The sequence below is a fragment of the Urocampus carinirostris genome, chromosome 1 (genome assembly GCF_059441175.1).
Source record: "Urocampus carinirostris isolate Australia breed hairy pipefish chromosome 1, RoL_Ucar_1.0, whole genome shotgun sequence".
In the NCBI taxonomy this organism is placed as follows: Eukaryota; Metazoa; Chordata; class Actinopteri; order Syngnathiformes; family Syngnathidae; genus Urocampus; species Urocampus carinirostris.
In genome coordinates this window covers 32143257-32163266 of record NC_142349.1, presented here as the reverse complement: position 1 = coordinate 32163266, position 20010 = coordinate 32143257, and the positions used below count along the sequence as shown (strand labels likewise).

The window sequence follows — 20010 nt, the reverse complement described above, 5'->3', positions numbered from 1 at the left end:
ACTGTAGTTGCCGCAGTACGGTTTATTCCCTCAAGATCCTTCCGCGTAAACAGATAGTAAGCGTTGATATTGTTATTTTAAAATCATTTAGCGAAGAATTTTTTTAAAACAACCATTAGATCATATATTTAATCAATATGTGTATGTTTTTAAACAGTACTCATTGTAAAAACTATTTTTCGACAATAACGAGTCACTTTTCCAAGCGGTGAAAGTAGTTCGGCTGCATAAAGGCATTTGACGTCGCCATTAGCGATCTTTCCAGTCGCATGCCGAGCCTGGGCACGTATCATGTCTAACGATTGTGCTGATTACAACAGGTAATAAAAATGCCGTAAATATATGAATATTTTATGTGCAAAAGCGCATTTCTTTTATCTTTTCCTTATATCGTCGTCGAAATTGGAGCAGCTTCCGAGGCCTGAGACCGTATTTTGAAAAAGGATAGCTGACGGTTTACTTCGCGGCGATACCTTAGCTCTCTAAATTTTGGCTATTTGGATGCTATTTAATGATCTATTCTGCTCCATACTGTTCTCCTATTTGGCCTAAACGCATGTAATAGCGACTGATGGTACCGTTCTTCGCCGAGTGTACAACATAGTAGGCCGCACCAGGCGACATGTTGAATTTGCTTAACCTCTGGTTCTACGATGAAATTTTAGTCCCAAAGTTATCTACGCTTGCTTGTATGTTCTAACGTAATTCGAACCAAAGTACAATTGATCGAATTCCCCTTGATTACATAAGGCACTCCTATGGAATGTAATCAATCATTCCAGCCCGGCCCGCTGCGTGATAATGGTCTACTGATTTGAATTACACAGTAGTAGTCATTTCTTGCCAAGGTCAACAGATGATTGTTCACGAACGCAGTGCCTTTTAATTTTCTGTAATAATGTTCCTACTTAACTACCACCCGACACCACTGCGCCATTACCAAGGTTTTCAACGCACCATGAGGTTGCACCACGTGGGAGTGGGGCTCAGTAGTTGCAAACCGAGTCACATTGGCGTTTAGAAAATGTTTCATATAATGTAGGTACAGAACAACACTTTGCTTGGTTGGTATTCTAACAAAAATCATAGAACCATATATTATAAATCCTAGAAAATCAGCTCACAGGGGATTATATCAATTATTTTACTATCAAGTCATCAATAAGAATTTATATCACTTCCATTTTTAATTACCATTCTCTTGAGTATTTCTCTTCGCAATAAACACTTTTATATTGTCATTTCCACCACACTGATATGTCAAACATTTACTGCGCAGTAAAATGGTTAAAAAACATGCATGAGATGGGTGGTGTTGACGGCAGAATTAACTTGTAACAAAACTTAAGCTAAATGTATCTAACAACTTCTGATGTAAATTAAGCTTCGTGGGCAATCTGTCGCCATCCACAATTGATGCTTTTTAAAGACCGCTACCAAGCTAATGGTCTAAACAGAATCAAACTCTATATAAGCATTTACATGTTTTAAGTGCCTTTAATGCAACCCTAATGGCTCTGATGTAATCATTATTTAAAATTGTATTTTCTTAAATACTTTTTTTTAACAGCGACCATGCGGGGCCAGATGGAATGGAGCCGGATGGTGTCATTGAGGTAGCGTTTGCAACCAATAATGTGGTATAGTGCAATGTGAATTGTCACTCAATGGACTTTTCTTTTCAGAGCAACTGGAATGACATTACAGACAACTTTGATGACATGAATCTGAAGGAGACTCTTCTCAGAGGAATATATGCATATGGTTTTGAGAAGCCTTCGGCCATTCAACAAAGGGCTATTATCCCTTGTATTAAAGGTACAATAAAGTGTTAAAACGGCAATTAACTGTAGTACGTTTGAGTGAAATGATGCTTTACCATCTTTCGGGACTTACCCAATAATGGGGATATTTTTTTTCCTCACTGATCACTCATTTAGTCAACATTCCCAACCCTGAGTGAACCACAGAACACACTGCACATGAGAAAAATGTCAGACAAAACAATTTTTAAAACTGCCAAAGATCTCGCCTCAAGCTTTGGTCGTTTTAATTTTTAAAAAAAATCTTGTCTTTTTGGGTCATAAAAAGAACAGTTAACCCCGCAAGGACGCCATCAGTTGATTTCGCAATCAGATTCATTCCTGAACAGGCAAATGAGTCGCCATTCTGTTGAAGCCAATTTCAGAGGTTGATCAATTTAATGAGACTGACGTGGAAAAATATATTGGTGAGTGGTGGAAGATATTGTTGACAATTCAATTGCAGACAAAGTAATGACATTTGCAGTGTGGCGCTTCTCCCATACTATAATAGTTTGTCTTTTTGGTGCAATTAAAACTGACTTTGTGCTATGACACCTTGGTTGGGAAATGGTGACTCTAAATATATTTTAGTGACTCACTGTGGCCAGTATGTCTTCTTGCTCTATATAATTCCATGCCCTTCTTCCATCAGGCTATGATGTCATTGCCCAAGCCCAGTCAGGCACTGGCAAGACGGCCACATTTGCCATCTCTATCTTGCAGCAGCTGGACATAGATCAGAAGGAGACTCAGGCTCTGGTTTTGGCTCCCACCAGAGAGCTTGCTCAGCAGGTATGCTGTTCCTGAGGTCATGACTCATGAGTACCTCAGCATTGTCTGAGGCCTAGGCAGCACACTGAGGCGACAATTGGGACCAAAAAGGTACCGTTCTTTAAAAACTTGTGAATTTTGATAATTTCCCCTAAGATTTGGTGTAGCCTCAGTCCATGACTGCACTGGTCTAAAAGGTGATCTGGCTTCCTCTGTCGTCTTGGGAAATTGTTGGTGTGAATGACTGGGTGATATGATGGCCAACATCTTTCGGGACTGACTCAATGTTGAGAACTCGTGACGCACTGATCCCCCACTACCATTTTTTTTGTGTTGATATGCTCCTGTTCTTCAATAGAACACTCAAGAGTATGCTTCTTTTTTCCGTTTCCTGTCATATAGATTCAGAAGGTTATTTTGGCTCTCGGCGATTACATGGGGGCTGCCTGCCATGCATGTATTGGCGGGACAAATCTCCGCAGCGAGATCCAGAAGCTTCAGGCCGAAGCGCCACACATTGTCGTGGGCACTCCGGGTCGAGTGTATGACATGCTCAACAGGAGACATCTGTGTGAGTGATTCTGTGACTTATTATTTTATGAATAAATCGCAGCCATCTACTGTGAAAAAAATCTTACATGCTTGTATTCTCTTAAAGCTCCGAAATGGATCAAGATGTTTGTTCTGGATGAAGCTGATGAGATGTTGAGTCGGGGTTTCAAAGATCAAATTTATGAGATCTTCCAGAAACTGAGTACAAACATTCAGGCAAGTCTGATATTACGAGACATTAACAATTCCTACCATCCTACATTACTTAATGTGGCCCCTGAACTTATTAGGGATGCATTTGCAATTCAATTCCAGCTTCCTTTTCTCAAATTTGACTTTGGATTTCATTTGTTTCTCTAGGTTGTCCTGCTCTCAGCCACCATGCCTACAGATGTACTGGAGGTGACCAAGAAGTTCATGCGGGACCCCATCCGCATCTTGGTGAAGAAAGAAGAGCTTACCCTCGAGGGTATTAAGCAGTTCTACATAAATGTTGAGCGTGAGGTAGGTCTGGTGGAGTAGTAGGCATGTTGAATGTGCACCTTCTCTATAAAAGCACCCTGCTCAAACTGCAGACGCAGAGCCTCCTGAGGCTCAGCCAATGTGGATGTGTAAGCATGGGTTTACCTGAGAAGGAGATTGTAGACACTGCTTCGGCAATGAGGCGCGGAGGGACCTCTTTCTTAATGTCCACTGTCCGTTGTCTCAAGATGCTGTGTGACACTACATTGTGATTTAAGTTTTCGAAATAGCTTTCATTTTTAAGGTGTAATGCAGTCATTTTTGTCGCTCAGGAGTGGAAGTTGGACACCCTGTGTGACCTCTATGAGACTCTCACCATCACCCAGGCTGTGATCTTCCTCAACACTAGAAGAAAAGTGGACTGGCTGACTGAGAAGATGCATGCCAGAGATTTTACAGTTTCTGCTTTGGTAGGATTCAACGCTGTTTTCGGTTTATGGGTGGGCAGCATTAACAGGCAGTAATTAATAAACACAATTTATTTTTTATTTTATTTTTTTTTTATTTATTTTTTTTGCTTTAAAAAGGGACATTGTGTATTCAGTGCCTCTTATTAAAAAAAACGTATTGATTTAATCAGCGTAAATACACGAATTATCTCATGAACATGCTTTTTTTTTAAGAACCTCGACGGTTAGGGAATTTGTATTTATGTGTAATGAGTCTCACCTAGAGGGTGCTTACACTTGTCGGCCTTCTTGCTGCTAAAGGTGTACCCCTGTATAACCAAAAAACCTTATGTAAGGCTGGGCAAATCCATGAGAAGTTGTGTGGTTTGGTTACTTTGAGTCTGTATAGTTTAATCTTTCGTGTGCTCTGTAGCACTCATTTTCAGATGCACTACACTATACATTGATATTGAGTAGTCATATAAATAAAAACGAGAATAATATGAAAATAAACAATCAATAATATTATTGGACTATTAGATCTCGCTGTATGGTGTTTAAAATGAGTGCTACAAAGCACAAGGAAGAAAACTACAGACTCTAAGTGATAACTTTTGAAAAGCAGTCTTGCATTGTAGCTCTTTTATTGTCGTTTATGTAATTTAGCTTTTTTTAATGAAGTATTACTTTATTATTATTTTTCCTACCACTGTGGTGCTATGATACACAATGTCCCTTAAAATTTCATATTAACGGTGCGGTCTGAAGCTTGAAAAATTGACTGTCCTGGCTTAGTCACTATTCCAGCCTCTTGTCAGATCATGAGTTTGAGCCTTTAAGACACGCCTGAATAAATGTTTTTCCTTTGGGGGGCGTTGGATTGGTCTTTAGACTACTTGAAATGGGCCTTCTCTTTCAATATTGTTAACCTCACTAACAAAAAACTGAGATGACTAGCATAAAATCGCATTAAAACTGCCCTCCCTGGACCCCTTTTCCTTCTACTTAATGTGTTTTGCGGAACAGCGTTGGTGAAGGCTAAAAGCAGAAAAATAATTAAGGCTGTGTTAACTCAGTTGGGCATTGGTAATGCATACCTAATAGAGAAAATATTCTTTCAACTTTTTTAAGGACACCTCAAACGATGAACCCCACTTCTAGGACGAGGGCCCAAACTATCATCTCGCGGGCTGCAATTGTCCCCTTTATTGTGAGTTAGAGACCCCTGTTCTACCTTGTTTAATTGAACTTCTAGTCTGAAATGATGTTTAGACAGCCACTTTAGAACCGACTTTAGCCCTGTTTTCGCTACTTATCTCATAATGTCACCATGGTTTATGAAACTGGCCTGTGTTAATGCATTGTTTTTAGTGGCCAGTTCTAACTTGAACCTAGACTTTAAATTCGTTCAAAATATTTTGATTCAAAATATTTGTACTTAATAAACACTTTTTAGTTTCCCTGTGTTTGGCTGCTACGCTCTTCGGCCTCATCCAAACTGTTTTCTGATCTTTTGCATCTGTAATCAGAACAAAGATGAGGTTTTTTTTTTCTTACCATGGGTATTTTCTTAATATATTTTACAATGTTTGAGTTGTTACAAGATTTTGTTTTAATGACTGTATTAACTAGCTGCAGTTAAAAATTTCTGCATGAAGGCACCCTAGGTACATTTGCATAATTTCTATTCCATGGGTCACATCTTGTATGAGGGTTGCCGTCTGTTGGTTTAATAGCCACGCAATAGAAAAAGCAACTTAATCTCTCTTCCGCTTTTGTACACAGCATGGTGATATGGACCAGAAGGAGCGTGATGTCATTATGAGGGAGTTTAGGTCTGGTTCAAGCAGGGTGTTGATCACTACTGATCTACTGGTTAGTATTATTTGGAAATGACCTTTTGCCTTCATTGGCCAATCTTACTGATGAAAAGCATTGAAGTACTTGAAGTGGCATGTATTGCAAAGTAAAAGGTGTCACCAAAGTCTTTTAATGACTGCAGTGTGAACTTTTGGCCGATCAGCATTTGTGTCCCACAACAATTTCCCAACTATAGGTGTGTTTCAATACACAAGTAACATTTTGAAACCTCCTGTAACGGCATCAAAAATTTATTTTTTTTTCTCCTTGAAAATAAAACCTTTTGGTTTATATATAGAATTTGTTTTAATCCTCCCCCAGGCTCGTGGAATAGACGTGCAGCAAGTGTCCCTGGTCATCAATTATGACCTTCCTACAAATAGAGAGAACTACATCCATAGGTAAATGGTACTTTGGAAATAAGTTCTATAGCATTGCCATTTTTTGATACCTTCTTTGCCCCTTTAGAATTGGGCGTGGTGGCCGCTTTGGCAGAAAGGGAGTTGCCATCAACTTTGTGACTGAAGAGGACAAGAGGATTCTGCGCGACATTGAGACGTTTTACAATACCACAGTGGAGGAGATGCCCATGAATGTGGCCGACCTCATTTGAAGATTTTGGTTTCCCTTTATAAAACCGCAGTGAGAGTTAACTACACTTGCATTGTGCTTATTCCAGGGGTGGAAAAGAAAAACATGAATTGATGCTTTGGAGCTGAATATTTTTGCGAGGTTATTTCTACAGTAACCCTTCTTGTCAATTGTAGACTTTGATCCTCTATGCTTACTTCCGGTTGGAGCTACAAAGCCATGGGGTCTATCATTGTGGTCCTTTTAAGGCATTTTTTTCTATGTTCTATTATAATTCGTGTATTCGATGTGCTCCACCATTTAGTAACCTACTTGTGGACTAAAAGGTATAAGTGCTGTATAAAGTCTGCAAATTCTGTTATGCTAACATGTGCGATGTGTTGTGATCTTGATTACTAGAGGCGCTTGTCACAGTATTATATATATATATAATGGTAATTTGCTTTTTTGGGTGAATGTTTATTTAAGTGTCTATAGTTTCATAGAACTTGCTGCCTGGATTTTTAAATGTGGCCAATAGGTTGCTTGTGTTACTCATATTAAAGTATATTGGGATATGCACACCCTCTCCTTGCACTCCTTTTCAATTCTATCAAATTGTAAGAATGTCTTAATAAATGACTTGCTGTAAAAGCTACTTTGTGTAAGTTGCCTAATGTACAAAGTTGATTAAAGGTAATGCTGGAACAATCTTGGAATGGGAAAATTAAAGGTACTGTGTGGGACTTAACTTATGGCTGCAATCATGACTAAGCACAGGCGATTGCGCCTGAGTAACGTATTGTGTGCGTTTTGATGCGCAAGAACTAACGGTCATCTTTTTGGGTTATTCTGCCCGTAACAGGCCTGATAAAAGCGAATAAGTGCAATCGTCGATAATTGAGATGGTTTCTTTAAACTCAAGCATTATGCTGCCCAAGTGGCCAGACAGCTAGTGAACAATGTCCCTAAAATCTATTTCCCTGCAGCCTATTTAGGAAATGGCTTCTACCACTAGAACTAAAAAGTGCAAATAAGATTATATAGAAACATTACGTGCTAACGCATTCCAAAGTCCTGTCACACAGAAATATGTAAACGTGTACAAAATTCTACAATTAAAAACACTCCATAAAGTTGTTTTGTACTTGCATTAATTGTCTTAGGCAACAATAAAATTGAGGATTTTTCACCAAGAATGGCACTGCTCTTCTGTCGAGCTTCTAGATGGATACTTTATTCATCCCCGTAGGGAAATTCACACTTCCTGCCGTATCCTTGTGTTGAAAATAAAACAAAGTAAAGTGAACATAATACATAAATACTCAACGTAACGTGTTGATATAAAGTATTTAAATAGTGCTACATAAAATACACACTGTAATAAAAATAGGGTAATATGCAATGTGGGGGGGTGGTCTAATGTGGGATTTTACTCCCCTGGGTGGAGTTAAAGAGCCTCATGGCATGAGGAAGAAATTATCTCCTCAGTCTATCCGTGGAACAAGACTGACAGCAGTCTGTGGTATTTCACAGACTACTTTTTCAAATGAATTAACATGTTGAACAATGCAGGGTGCTTAAAAGTGCACTATAGTTTTACCACAAGGCAAAGAAATGGGTAACACATATTTAATGAAGAAAATATTTAACTTTCAACTTTTTAAGCACACCAAACGACGCAGCCCACCTTTAAAATATTACCGAAATGGCAGTTTCTTTTTGGTGTCCCGAAATCGTTATTTCAGATGAGTGAGGCAGTTTTTGTTGGCGCTGTATTAGTGAGTGTATGCCTGCGTCATTACAAGTAACACAATTGGGATAAAATGGTACATTAACATCAAAGTTATTTTAAGAATTTATCGAGACTACCAGACACTCGACGCTGATTTGTTTTAACGTTACCGGTGCTTTAAGATGGGACTATTTTAAAGGGGCAGTTTGTATTTTATTCTATTTTTTTTTACATCTATATGACGCAGTATTGTTCAACCGGAAACGTGTGTGTTGCGGACTAGTTAAAATGTTATATTTTGTGTAATCCGTATTTGACAGTGGAGGGAAGTTTATTATTATTTTTCAGGGTATTGAGTTTTGTATAGCAGAAAGGGTAAGAGAAGTACTAGTATATTAACACTAGATGGCAAGTCTCACAGGTCAAAGAAGGATGCTTGGGCCAAGTCTCATGGGACCTCAACGTGACATAGTGAGACTTGCTCAATAAATGAACCTGAATGTCAACAATGAAATGGTGTCATGTGAGACTGACATTTATCATCTATTTTGCAGGTGAGATGTATATACTGGGAACAGACTTACTGTGAGGATGATGCTATTTGAAAATATGTGTGCAAAGGTTGTTTGTGATGTCTGTAAAGTTTACGAAAAGGGGACTAGCAAGAGAGTCATCCGTTAGCATAAGCAACAATTAGGGCCTTGGGTGAGGTATGCTATGTTATTGAACTGGGTTAAGAGTGGACTGTCTGTGATGTTAATTTGTATATTCTGATACCAAATAATACAAGGTGAGTTGTTTTGGAAGGTACAGTTATGGTGATTTGTTAATTGATTCTTGAAAAGTACCAATTGATGGCAATGTTATTTTGTATAAAGATCTAAAAGGGATCTCACATGATTTAGTGAGACTTGCTCAATTAATGAACCTTAATGCCAACAATTAAATTGTGTCGTGTGAAACTGACATTTATCATCTATTTTGCAGATCAGGTAATATATATATATATATATATATATATATATATATATATATATATATCAGAAAATTAGAATATTGTGATAAAGTTCTTTATTTTCTGTAATGCAATTAAAAAAACAAAAATGTCATACATTCTGGATTCATTACACATCAACTGAACTATTTCAAGCCTTTTATTATTTTAATATTGCTGAATTTGGCTTACAGCTTAAGAAAACTCAAAAATCCTATCTCAAAATATTAGAATATCATGAAAAAGTATACAAGTAGGCTATTCAACTAATCACCAGAATCATCTAATTAACTCGAAACACCTTGCGAGGTTTCCTGAGACTTAAAAACACTCAGCTTGGTTCAGCAAACTAAATCACAAGTATGGGGAAGACTGCTGATCTGACTGCTGTCCAGAGGACCATCATTGATACCCTCCATCAGGAGGGTAAGACACAAAAAGAAATTTCTCAAAGAGCAGGCTGTTCACAGAGTGCAGTTTCAAAGCATATCCACAAAAAGTCTGTTGGAAGGGAAAAATGTGGCCGGAAACGCTGCACAACCAAGAGAGATGACCGCAGCCTTAACAAAATTGTGAAGAAGAGCCGCTTCCAGAATTTGGGGGAGCTTCAAAGACAGTGGGCTGAAGCTGGAGTCCAGGTATCAAAAGCCACAGTTCACAGACGTGTCCGGGAAATGGGCTACAATAGCCGTATTCCCATGGTCAAGCCACTTCTGAACTCAAGACAACGGAAGAAGCGTCTGACTTGGGCTATGGAGAAGAAGCACTGGACAGTTGCAGAGTGGTCCAAAGTCCTCTTTTCAGACGAAAGCAAGTTTTGCATTTCATTTGGAAGTCAAGGCGCCAGAGTCTGGAGAAAGGCTGGAGAGGAGCAAAATCCAAGTTGCTTGAAATCCAGTGTGAAGTTCCCACAGTCAGCAATGGTTTGGGGAGCCATGTCAGCTGCTGGTGTTGGTCCACTGTGTTTCATCAAGTCCAGAGTAAATGCAACTGTGTACCAAGAGATTTTAGAGCACTACGTGCTTCCATCTGCTGAAAAGCTCTATGGAGATGAGGATTTCATTTTCCAGCATGATCTGGCACCTGCCCACAGTGCCAAAACCACCAGTAACTGGTGCACTGACCATGGCATCACTGTCCTTGATTGGCCTGCTAATTCCCCTGACCTGAACCCCATCGAGAATTTGTGGGGTATAGTTAAGAAGAAGAAGAAAGACACCAGACCTACAAATGCAAATGAGCTGAAGGCCGCTATCGAAGCATCCTGGGCATCAATAACACCTCAGCAATGCCACAGGCTGATTGCCTCCATGCCACGCCGGATTGATGCAGTAATCCGTGCAAAAGGATTCCCAACCAAGTACTGAGTGCATCAATGGACATTTTCAAATGTTTGATTTAGTTTTGCTGTTATAAAATTATTTTTTTACTTGGTCTGAGGAAGTATTCTAATATTTTGAGATAGGATTTTGGAGTTTTTTTCAGCTGTAAGCCAAAATCAGCAATATTCAAATAATAAAAGGCTTGAAATAGTTCAGTTGATGTGTAATGAATCCAGAATGTATGACATTTTTGTTTTTTTAATTGCATTACAGAAAATAAAGAACTTTATCACAATATTCTAATTTTCTGAGACAGTCCTGTATATATAAGCAAATGTGTAACACAGCTGGCGCTAGTCCATCCACCTGAGTCCCGTTACATGTCCAAAAAAATACACCTGTCAACCTCCGGGGCTCCATGCCCTTACAAACTGTCGTATTTTCATTTACAAAAAACCTAATAATCTTACACCATATTTTTTTTCCAAACGTGTTTATGTAGTTTAACATCTTATATTGTACATGCGTTTCGTTATATCATATATATTGTTAATTGACATTTTGTTGTGAGATACTGAGTTGCTCGACATTAATTAGGTTTATTATAAAAGAAGGAAAAAATACATGCAAATATAATTAAGTAGAATTTTCTTATTCAAATTATTAATTCATTTTATATATATTATATATATATAAAATATGTATATATATTGTTAACATTTTTGTTGCGAGATACTGAGTTGCTCGACATGAATGAGGTAAATAAAAAAAAAAGTTCAAAAATTAAGTAGCTTGGACGTTCACTGTAGAAGGGAAAATATATTTTCTCATTCAAATTATTAATTCATTTTCTGCATTAAATTATTGTTGGCAATATACTGATTAAGGTAACCTGTCTTTTTTTTATTTTCTCCTTTTATACTTCCTTTTTTTCGTAACTTCTTTATACAACATAATAATTCGTAATATATTGCATCAAAGCAAGTGAGCTGTTTGAGAGCCGGCTCTCTTTAATGAGTTGAGCCGAAAAAGCCGGTTCTCTAAAAAGAGACGGACTTCCTTTCACTACACAACTACCACGGAATGATGCATCATGGGAAATCCCAAGGCGGCAGACACATGCGCACAGTAGCATCAAACCGCTCGCTTCGTTTGCACCCAAAAAAACGATACCGAGATAGAGGCTACCGCGGCGAACTCGTTTGACTTAATTGATTTGCTGTTTCATGATAGTCGGTGTATATGTCTTGGGTTAGTACAGCCTGGCGGCACCCTTACCAGTACAACAAATGTTTCCACCCGGTCTCAAACGGGGGACATTTCACGTGTTGGGCGAATGTGCTAACCACTGCAATAAGGAAACACACGCACACGCACACACACACACACACACGCACACACATAATATGTACATGCTGTAATTCTTTAAAGAAAATCACTAAAAGAAAAAAGGGTGTCCATTTTACATTTTATTTCGGTCCACAAGCTATCAGTCACGTACAAAATTTACCTTCACTGTGTGAAATTTTGCACTCAGCCTCTCAGATATTTCCGAACTCATCAGATTGTAGATCCTTTTGGATTCATAAAACATGTAACAGTCTTCAACTTTGCATTCATTTGTATCCGATTCCTTATTTTGAAAGTCATTTCATCCGACTTCTATCAAGTCACAGTATCTGTATGCAAGGAGAATCAAATACATCTTTAGTTATAACATGAAAATCTGTTCCTTTGAGCAGAAAGTGATTAAGAAGTATTTGAAGTGACACAGATGCGGTTAGTTGCCAAATTCTTAAGACATCAGTTGTGATTTCAAAAACACAGATCAGAGCTCAGAAAAAAAACATGTCTGTTATATGAGTAATAAATCAACAAGTACAAATATTTCTTCATGGTATGTTGTCTCTCAGGAAGCTTGGGGGCAAAGTCAACTGGGGATTTTGCAAGATGGGCGGAAACAAAGGAAATTGGATGAAGGTGAATCGGAGAGTAGCCGGGTAGTCGTAAAAAAGTGAGTTATTCCCCACTCGATACGTCAAACCCAATACATAAGGCAGCTGAGAAGCCCGCTGACTTTTTCTGAACATAGCTCACCAGTGCTGGTTCATTGTGATTTTGTGGTAATATTCTTTTTTTTTTAATGGTTGACCGAGTCGATTTGAACCTACTTTCAATAGTTAACCTAGTAATAACATAGTAACAATACAGTAATACATCATAAATCATTATTTTGGATCAAACTGGCAGCCCTTTGGGCTAAATAGTTACAAAAAGTAGCCCTCAGCCTTAAAAAGGGGTGGAGACCTCTATTGTATGGTATTGTGTCAGTTTAGAAACTAAGAACACCCTCCTATCAAAAATGATCCATCCCTCCATCCATTATCTGCACCGCTTATCCTCAGTTGGGTCGCGGGGGTGCTGGAGCGCCCATTTAGAGATATTTTGAATATAGCTAGATAGAATTGAATTGGTACTTACACTTTTTAAGTCAAGTCCCACTGAAAGAAAAGTACAAGGAAAATGAGAAACTTTAAGAAGGAACCACACTTGAAGTAATTTCTTTCCAGGAGAATCAGGATCTGTACTCAAGCACTAAGTCACCACTGATAAACTGTAACAGAAATAAAAATACCAAATGCCATTTCCATGTCAAGTGCAGGGCAAACATGTCATTTTTTTCTATTTAATGAACTGCTGAAAGTGCATGTGTGACAAAGATTTCTATTCCCTCAACTTGTTTGTAATTCAGATTTTGCTGAACAAGGAAGACAATTGATTATAGCACCAGAAAATAAACTCCTGGGTGACTCCTGAATTTCGCACATTCATAAAACACCCATCTAAAATCAGATGTGCTCTGTAAAATAAACGAAAACGCTGTTTCCGTTGTTTGTTTTTGCTCTCTTTTTGTGTACATATCATTGTCACCAAGAAGCAGAATACTACTATACCCTTACAAACAAATTCAAATGTCACAAGTTATCGACACAGTAAAATTGAGCCGAAAATAAGTACAGTAATCCCTCGCTATAATGCGCCTCACCTTTCACAGTGTCTCCGCTAAACGGATTTTAATCATGCATTGTGTGCTGCATTCTGATTGGCTAAACGTCCTTAGGAGAGTGAGTATTGGTCAATGAAACAAAATAATCAATGTACACGTACAGTGTTGGTTGGTTGGTTGGATCCCTTAACCACTAGGGTCGTAGGCTAACCATATCCTGTGGTGTGTCTTGGGCAAGTACAGGCTGGTGTACAGGAATTGTATTTGTTAAATGAGTTCTTTGGCCTGCAATAGGTTTGGTATTTGGTTTAAATCTATGATAGAGTAGTTCGTTGTATAATATTTTTGGCCTGTCACGAGTAATTTTCCGGACATAACCTCTGCAATAAAAGACAATTCACCGTACATGTTATTTTATTTTTATGTGATATTTTGATAAAACAGAATCTGATTGTATTCATGTATCGTTTGATGATCGACTTCACTCAGTGGTCCCAATGACAACTTGAAACTTTTTCAAAAAGTTCTCACAATCTTCCAAATTCCGTTGAGTACGTTGGCAAGATCTAGCACTCGACCGCAGTTACTTGTAAGTAGATGGAATTGTTTAATCTTAGGTATTTCAACTCCCATCTCAATAAAAAGCGGCGATGCAAGGGTAGCCATTGAAATGGTATCGACAAAGAAGAGAGATCTTCACCACTGTGCAATACAACTTGCCTAAAAGCCCGGACGTCCTCTCTTTCACCTGCGGGTGTGTGGCCGCCTTCCACAGGCTTTGGAGATCCTCCACATGCCCATGGGAGGTAATCATTTGGTTATAGATACACAGGTGGTCAGGGGCCTTACCCTCCCCTGAGAAATATAAATGCTCCTGCGGCGACAGGCCAACTGCCTTGGCGCAGATACCCATGAACACATCGTCTATATAAAGCGAGGCATTCAATGTCAGCGTGGCGTGGTAGATCTTGTCTGCCACATTGCCGGACACCACATACCCCGCCCCGGGCGTGTAATCTGGATAGGACATCCACTGGTACATCTCCAGAGGTACATAGTACTTACTGTCCTTACTACGGTTTGGGGGTGCGCCTCTGTGCACGCGGCCCACCCACAAGTCTGTGACACCCTGATCTCTGACGTCCTGCAGGTAGGCCATCAAGTTGGGAATGTGGACAAAAACGTCATCGTCAGCGGTCATGAGGAAGTGAGCGTGAGCGCAGCGTCTATGCATCCAATGGAACTGCATAATCAGTTTCAGAGTTAAATTGTGGAAAGAATCAAAAAAGTTCTGCTGAATCAAGTCGCCATGGAGACGGTCTTCTTGGACAAGCTCTCTCTGAATCCTAGCATTCGTACCGTTGAGTCCCAGCGGTGCTCCTAATGCAAACAGCACCTTTACAATCACTCCCAGCGATTCCAGGATGAAAGTCTCATTACCCCATGTGGATCGAATGGCCTGACGCCTCGCAGTGTTCCCCGGGGACGTTTTGACGAAAAGCAGAAGCAGGACGTCCTGGCCGGCACATTTGTCCGGGTGATCCAGCAGGCTGCGAAAGTTGTTGAAGTTCTTGGCCTCTTCCTGAGTGATGGTGAGACTCTTGTTGATGTAGCTGAAGCGGTTCACCAGGAGGCGGTAAGAGTAGGACTTGAAGTGGTTCACCATGCTGTTGTCCCACCAAACCATGACGACTGACAGCACCAGGCAGGTGGCTATCAGTCGAACGCACTGCGTTTTCCATACTCGGCGGATTCGCCAAAGCATCTCGTCACTTGGTAAGGGTAGCTACGCAGCACGGCGGGTTACAGTAGCTTGAAGCTGTGTTGGTGTGGTGCCTCAGCACAGCACTTAGCAGGTCCTCCATTCTGAGCGGTAATGATGGTATTCACGAGGTCTGCTGGGAAACATCATTCATCACAGAAAAGTTAGCAACCACTTAGCAGCCAGTCATTCATCTTCATCTGAGGAATGAAAACATATTTACAGTGGTGTCATGAAGAGTACTTTAGATTCTTTTAAGGGTTTATGAAAGGAAAAATGTGTGTTTTTTACGAGCAATTTGATACTTTTGCGGATGTTGCCAATTATCGATGATTGATACTAAGCAAGTACTTAGATTGGATCGATACTATTGTCCTCCACCGCTTTTTTGCATAGAATTGTATTGTTTGCATGATTTGCAGTTTCTGACTACAGTTTAAAAATATTGTGCAATGAGTTATTGAAGTTGTTAATTCGATATTGTTATATTTGTCTTATCGTTACATTTCTGTTTTTTTGTGTTTCAAACAGTTGTGTTAAAAATATTAATTGTGATTTAGTGTTTAACATTGCATTCTGTTTAATTAATAAAAAGATGATATATTATTAGTGCCTACAATCTCATTTAAATATTTATGTGCCAAATTATTTCTAAATCTTTTTGGATTATATTAAATTTGTTGAGACGACTGATTACAGTATGTGTTAAAAACCATGCCTGGTTAATATTTAACCAGCTTTCCAAGTTAACGTAGATCAAACGTTTGGGGTTTTACAGTGGCATACCATGTAAGATGTTACGGTTGTTTATGTTACTACTTTTATGTTGGAAGACTTGTCCATTTTATCCCTCAAATTTTCTTTATTTAATCAAAATTGTGATACAGCATTCAAAATCCCCCCTGATTATCTATGATACCGAAAGCACTTACAATTTAGGGCCAGTCTCCAAGCATTACCTTGTAAATATTTTTGATTTACCGTGACAGTATTTTTATCCTTTCTCTTTTACATATTTGTTATATATTTTTTTCTGGATTGTCATGACTAATTTGTATTATATTTAATGACAAAAAAGACAATTGCCCTTCTAATCCGTTCTAATCCGTTTGCATCTGCAATCTTTTGTCAGGTTTTGGTGTGACGGGGAAAAGGGAAACCCATAAACAAAGACACAAAATAGGATTTTAAAAAATGTTTTATTTATAGAAAAGAATGAGGTAAATTGTCATGACCAAAGTCCTTAAACCAACATGATGGTACAGTCAGCAAGGCGGGATTTAACGTTACTAATCTCCATTTTCCTGATGATATTGATGGAATGGCAAAAGATGAACAGGAACTCAAAGATCTGGGTAATTGTCTGAACAAATTTCACAATTTGTGTTGGAATTCGACAAAAAAAGTTATCGCCACCAACACCACCATAAACCACTATGAACTTGAACCTGTCACTAAATTTAAATAGCAATGCACGGAGAATGGAAACAGTTTAGAGGTTGGTGACGATGACTACCGGATGTATTGACTGACCGAGATTTTACATCAGATGAGCATAAATGTCTAAACTAGTCAATATGTGACATCTCCGTTTTTTTGGCAACGATTACGGAACATCATTCCACTTTAAGAATACCAACATAAAATAAAAAAAAGAACAACAATGATGGCTGGGGGATTAGCGTGCAGCTCCATGGTGCAGAGGTTTAGGGTTCAAGTCTAGCTACCACAGCCTCCCCTAGTGACGTTTGCATGTTCTCCCTCTGTCTGCGTTGGTTTCCTCCCACATTCCAAAGACATGCTTGTAAGGTCTCTGTGTGCACTTCTACTGGCTAGCAACCAGTTCATGGTGTCCCCTGCCTACTGCCCAAAGTCAGCTGGGATGGGCTCCAGAACCCCTGCAACCCCAGTGAGGAAAAGCAGTGCAGAAAAGCGATGGATGGACCCTTAGCATCAGGATAGTGTATAATCATGTCAGCTCCCTCTAAGTAAGCCTCATGGCACGCAAAATAAATACAAGTATTTAAGCTTGTAACAGACATGAATTGATGCAACCTGGACACAACAGTGATGTTTGCTGAGGTCACAGAGTGTTTCAAACATCTCCCACCCAAAAATGAACGTTCATATGATTGCTTATGTACTTATGTATTATTCAGGTCAATATTGTTCTTTTTAAATGAATGACTTTTTTTACAACTAGGAGGCGCTTCATAATACATAATGTCCCTACGGATAAAAACAATTGAAACCTAAGTGTAAAGAAATGCACCTGAGCTTTTCGTTGAATATTTGAAAGTTCTGATTGCGTGTCTGGTATTTGAAGTCCAGCACAGAATGGCAGTTTGTTGCTTTGCTAGGAAGTTGACAGGTGGTCGTACTTCCTGGTAAAAACCGTCACCACCTATATAACTCTTATATTATGAAAAACAGCATCATCAATGCACCAATCACTCCATAAATAGTTTGTTGTGAAATAAATGAAAATGACAGGATATGTCTCCTCTAACATCAAAGTACAGTTTATGAAGCAAGTTGTGCGTTTTTGAATCATTGACTTGTCTGTATGCTGTTTTCTTTCCATTTGCTACATCTTGTGCAGCGGGTCTCTTGTCAACTGAGAAGTGAAATCGCGTCAGTAACCCCAACAATCAAACACAAAATGGTTCACAGGAGTTAGTGGCAGGAAGGCTCTTTTGGGCAGACGTTGCAATCTGAATGCAAACAGCCCACACAGCAAATGTTGCCGTACAAGGGAGGCCCCCTTCAAAGTGCTTAGAGTCGTGGAAAAGTGCGGTTGGGGGACACAATGGGTGGCATCCCAATAGCTGTGCTGTCAAATGCGGTGGGTGAGAATAGCCGGTTTCCTTTGCTCCAGATGCAGATAGAGGCTCTCACTACACCCAGAGATCCTTTGTAAATATCTCCTTCGTCTAAATGGTGTCACCGGCCCGGGGTGTCTCTCTTCACAATGGGCAACGAAACGCCCAACCGCCATTCTTCATTACGCATTTGTCTTGTTCACCCCGGAGTGCCTTGTATAATGTCTCTGCAGCCAATGTTCACTGTTAAAATGTATGTGTCAATGAAGACAGGCCTGGGCGTAGGCAAACCAGGTAGATGCGTATACCACCATCTACTAGAGAGGGTGCCAAATCGCAGAGAAAGTAAAAATAAATCTATCTGGAGAATTTTATGTATATGCTATTATTCGACAGTTCGTTTCACATTGTTTGTATTCTCAATGAATCATCTGTACTATCCTAATGTCTATATATATTTTTCTTTATTTGTATCTTACTATACTGTACAGTGTCTGAAACTCACTTTGTTGCAACAGATGTCAATTGCTTTAAAGAGTTGGATTGGATGAATTACCCCATGGCATACAAAATGGGTCAGAGCTTAAAAAGGTGATAAGGCTGTGGAGGGAATACCATGTTTATTTGTGGGTAACGCGCACCCCATTTTATTTGTTTCATTTTGTCACAGCTCAAACTAAGCATTGAGAGTGACAAATGTTGTTGAATACAGACGGTTATGATTTAAATAATCTATTGACGACTATGATCACAATACGCACAGAAATTTGACAATAAAATTAAATTAATGTCCTTCAAAGTCTCATGCACGATCAGATACCCGAAAAAGTCGTGTTTTTTTCTGTGTATTTCTTTCCTTTTAGAACGGCTTTCTGTTCTTTAACATTTGTCTCTAGTACTCGGAAAAAAATAGTGTTATGATAAGATAAAGTCTACATACAAATGAATATCGTACTTCTGCGAACTAAACAGATTTGAATTCAAACGCACCACTCAGGGAAATCTCACATTACCCCTCTCCCCACCAAAAACATTTTCTCCTCTGATCTATACTATTCATGTAGGCCCCCTCTTGACTTTAAAACGGTAAATGTCCTCAGCTTACATTTTTTGCAACCTTATACACTCCCTAATGCTAGCTCTTATGAATCATCCATCCTAAGAACCTATAAAGATAAAATAGTATGTTAAAGTGCGTGAGAAGCGGCTCTTACCTCATTCTCTTAAACCAGATGGCCAATCCATCAAACAGATCAACAGTTTCAGGCGAGGTCTGGACTGTTGACTGAGGGTGTTGCCTCGGTATCACTGGGGCTCAACTATGACAACATCATGTCGGAAAAGAAAATACAGCTTCTCTGTCGGAGGGGAACCTCCCGAGTGTTTACGGCGCATCTAAAACAAGCACAAGGAATGTGAACTGCACCGACCGCATGCTTCCAAAGTCACCGTTTGTATAAATGGAAAGTTCATCATCACGGGACACTCACACCAAGAGCGACTGCAACAGTCCCCCGTCCCTCACTTTTTTCACCAAGTCAAGCGTTTTGCACCAAGTTTGAGGTTGCTCAATCCTTTTTCTTCCTTTTATCATGTGAAATGTTTTCCGTCTGTGAAGAGCGCGTTGAGCCAGCGGTCTGAATCTTGTCCGGCTGTCAACTTTGACTTCCCCTTATGGGTGTGGCTGTGGGTGGAGCTTCTCACTTATGGAGGAAGGACAATTAACTATAAATTAGAGATCCAGGACACGTTTTTCTAACTACGGCACGTGTGCCGGATACAGCCCACCTTCACATTTGGTACCAGAGAGCGTTCTGATTTTTCTTTTTTTTCTCACACATCGTGACGCTAACCTAGAGAGGTTTTTGGTTATAAAAGGATTTGGACCAGGTCACGGTG

At 39.4% G+C, this 20010-nt stretch overlaps 2 protein-coding genes and 3 non-coding genes across 8 annotated transcripts; 4 read left to right on the top strand and 1 right to left on the bottom strand.

The window, feature by feature from the left end:
- The first annotated feature begins 183 nt into the window (after positions 1-183).
- On the top strand, positions 184-7127 carry eif4a2 (eukaryotic translation initiation factor 4A2). 2 transcript variants are annotated; one of them, XM_088335082.1, is made up of 11 exons: positions 189-320; positions 1571-1616; positions 1686-1818; positions 2458-2597; positions 2979-3147; positions 3235-3344; positions 3489-3632; positions 3923-4060; positions 5825-5914; positions 6221-6300; positions 6368-7127. In XM_088335082.1, exons 1-11 carry the CDS (start codon positions 292-294, stop codon positions 6510-6512), a joined length of 1224 nt encoding a protein of 407 aa, XP_088191208.1. In that variant the 5' UTR covers positions 189-291; the 3' UTR covers positions 6513-7127. The 2 variants fall into 2 exon arrangements, with proteins under 2 accessions (XP_088191214.1, XP_088191208.1); XM_088335088.1 differs by lacking the exon at positions 5825-5914 and having other exon boundaries at positions 184-320.
- LOC148374337 (small nucleolar RNA SNORD2) lies at positions 1861-1934 on the top strand. The gene has a single exon (XR_015849107.1). It is a non-coding gene; the product is annotated as a small nucleolar RNA SNORD2 (small nucleolar RNA).
- Positions 2823-2891, top strand: LOC148374336 (small nucleolar RNA SNORD2). The gene has a single exon (XR_015849108.1). It is a non-coding gene; the product is annotated as a small nucleolar RNA SNORD2 (small nucleolar RNA).
- On the top strand, positions 3669-3854 carry LOC148374335 (small nucleolar RNA SNORA81). The gene has a single exon (XR_015849083.1). It is a non-coding gene; the product is annotated as a small nucleolar RNA SNORA81 (small nucleolar RNA).
- Positions 7128-11978: 4851 nt separating the features above from the next.
- LOC148374333 (lactosylceramide 1,3-N-acetyl-beta-D-glucosaminyltransferase A-like) lies at positions 11979-19801 on the bottom strand. 3 transcript variants are annotated; one of them, XM_088335066.1, is made up of 3 exons: positions 19602-19801; positions 19326-19531; positions 11979-15425 (listed from the first exon to the last, which is right to left on the bottom strand). In XM_088335066.1, exon 3 carries the CDS (start codon positions 15290-15292, stop codon positions 14162-14164), a length of 1131 nt encoding a protein of 376 aa, XP_088191192.1. In that variant the 5' UTR covers positions 15293-15425; positions 19326-19531; positions 19602-19801; the 3' UTR covers positions 11979-14161. The 3 variants fall into 3 exon arrangements, with proteins under 3 accessions (XP_088191192.1, XP_088191185.1, XP_088191198.1); XM_088335059.1 differs by having other exon boundaries at positions 19326-19506; XM_088335072.1 differs by having other exon boundaries at positions 11979-15422; positions 19326-19506.
- Positions 19802-20010: the final 209 nt, after the last annotated feature.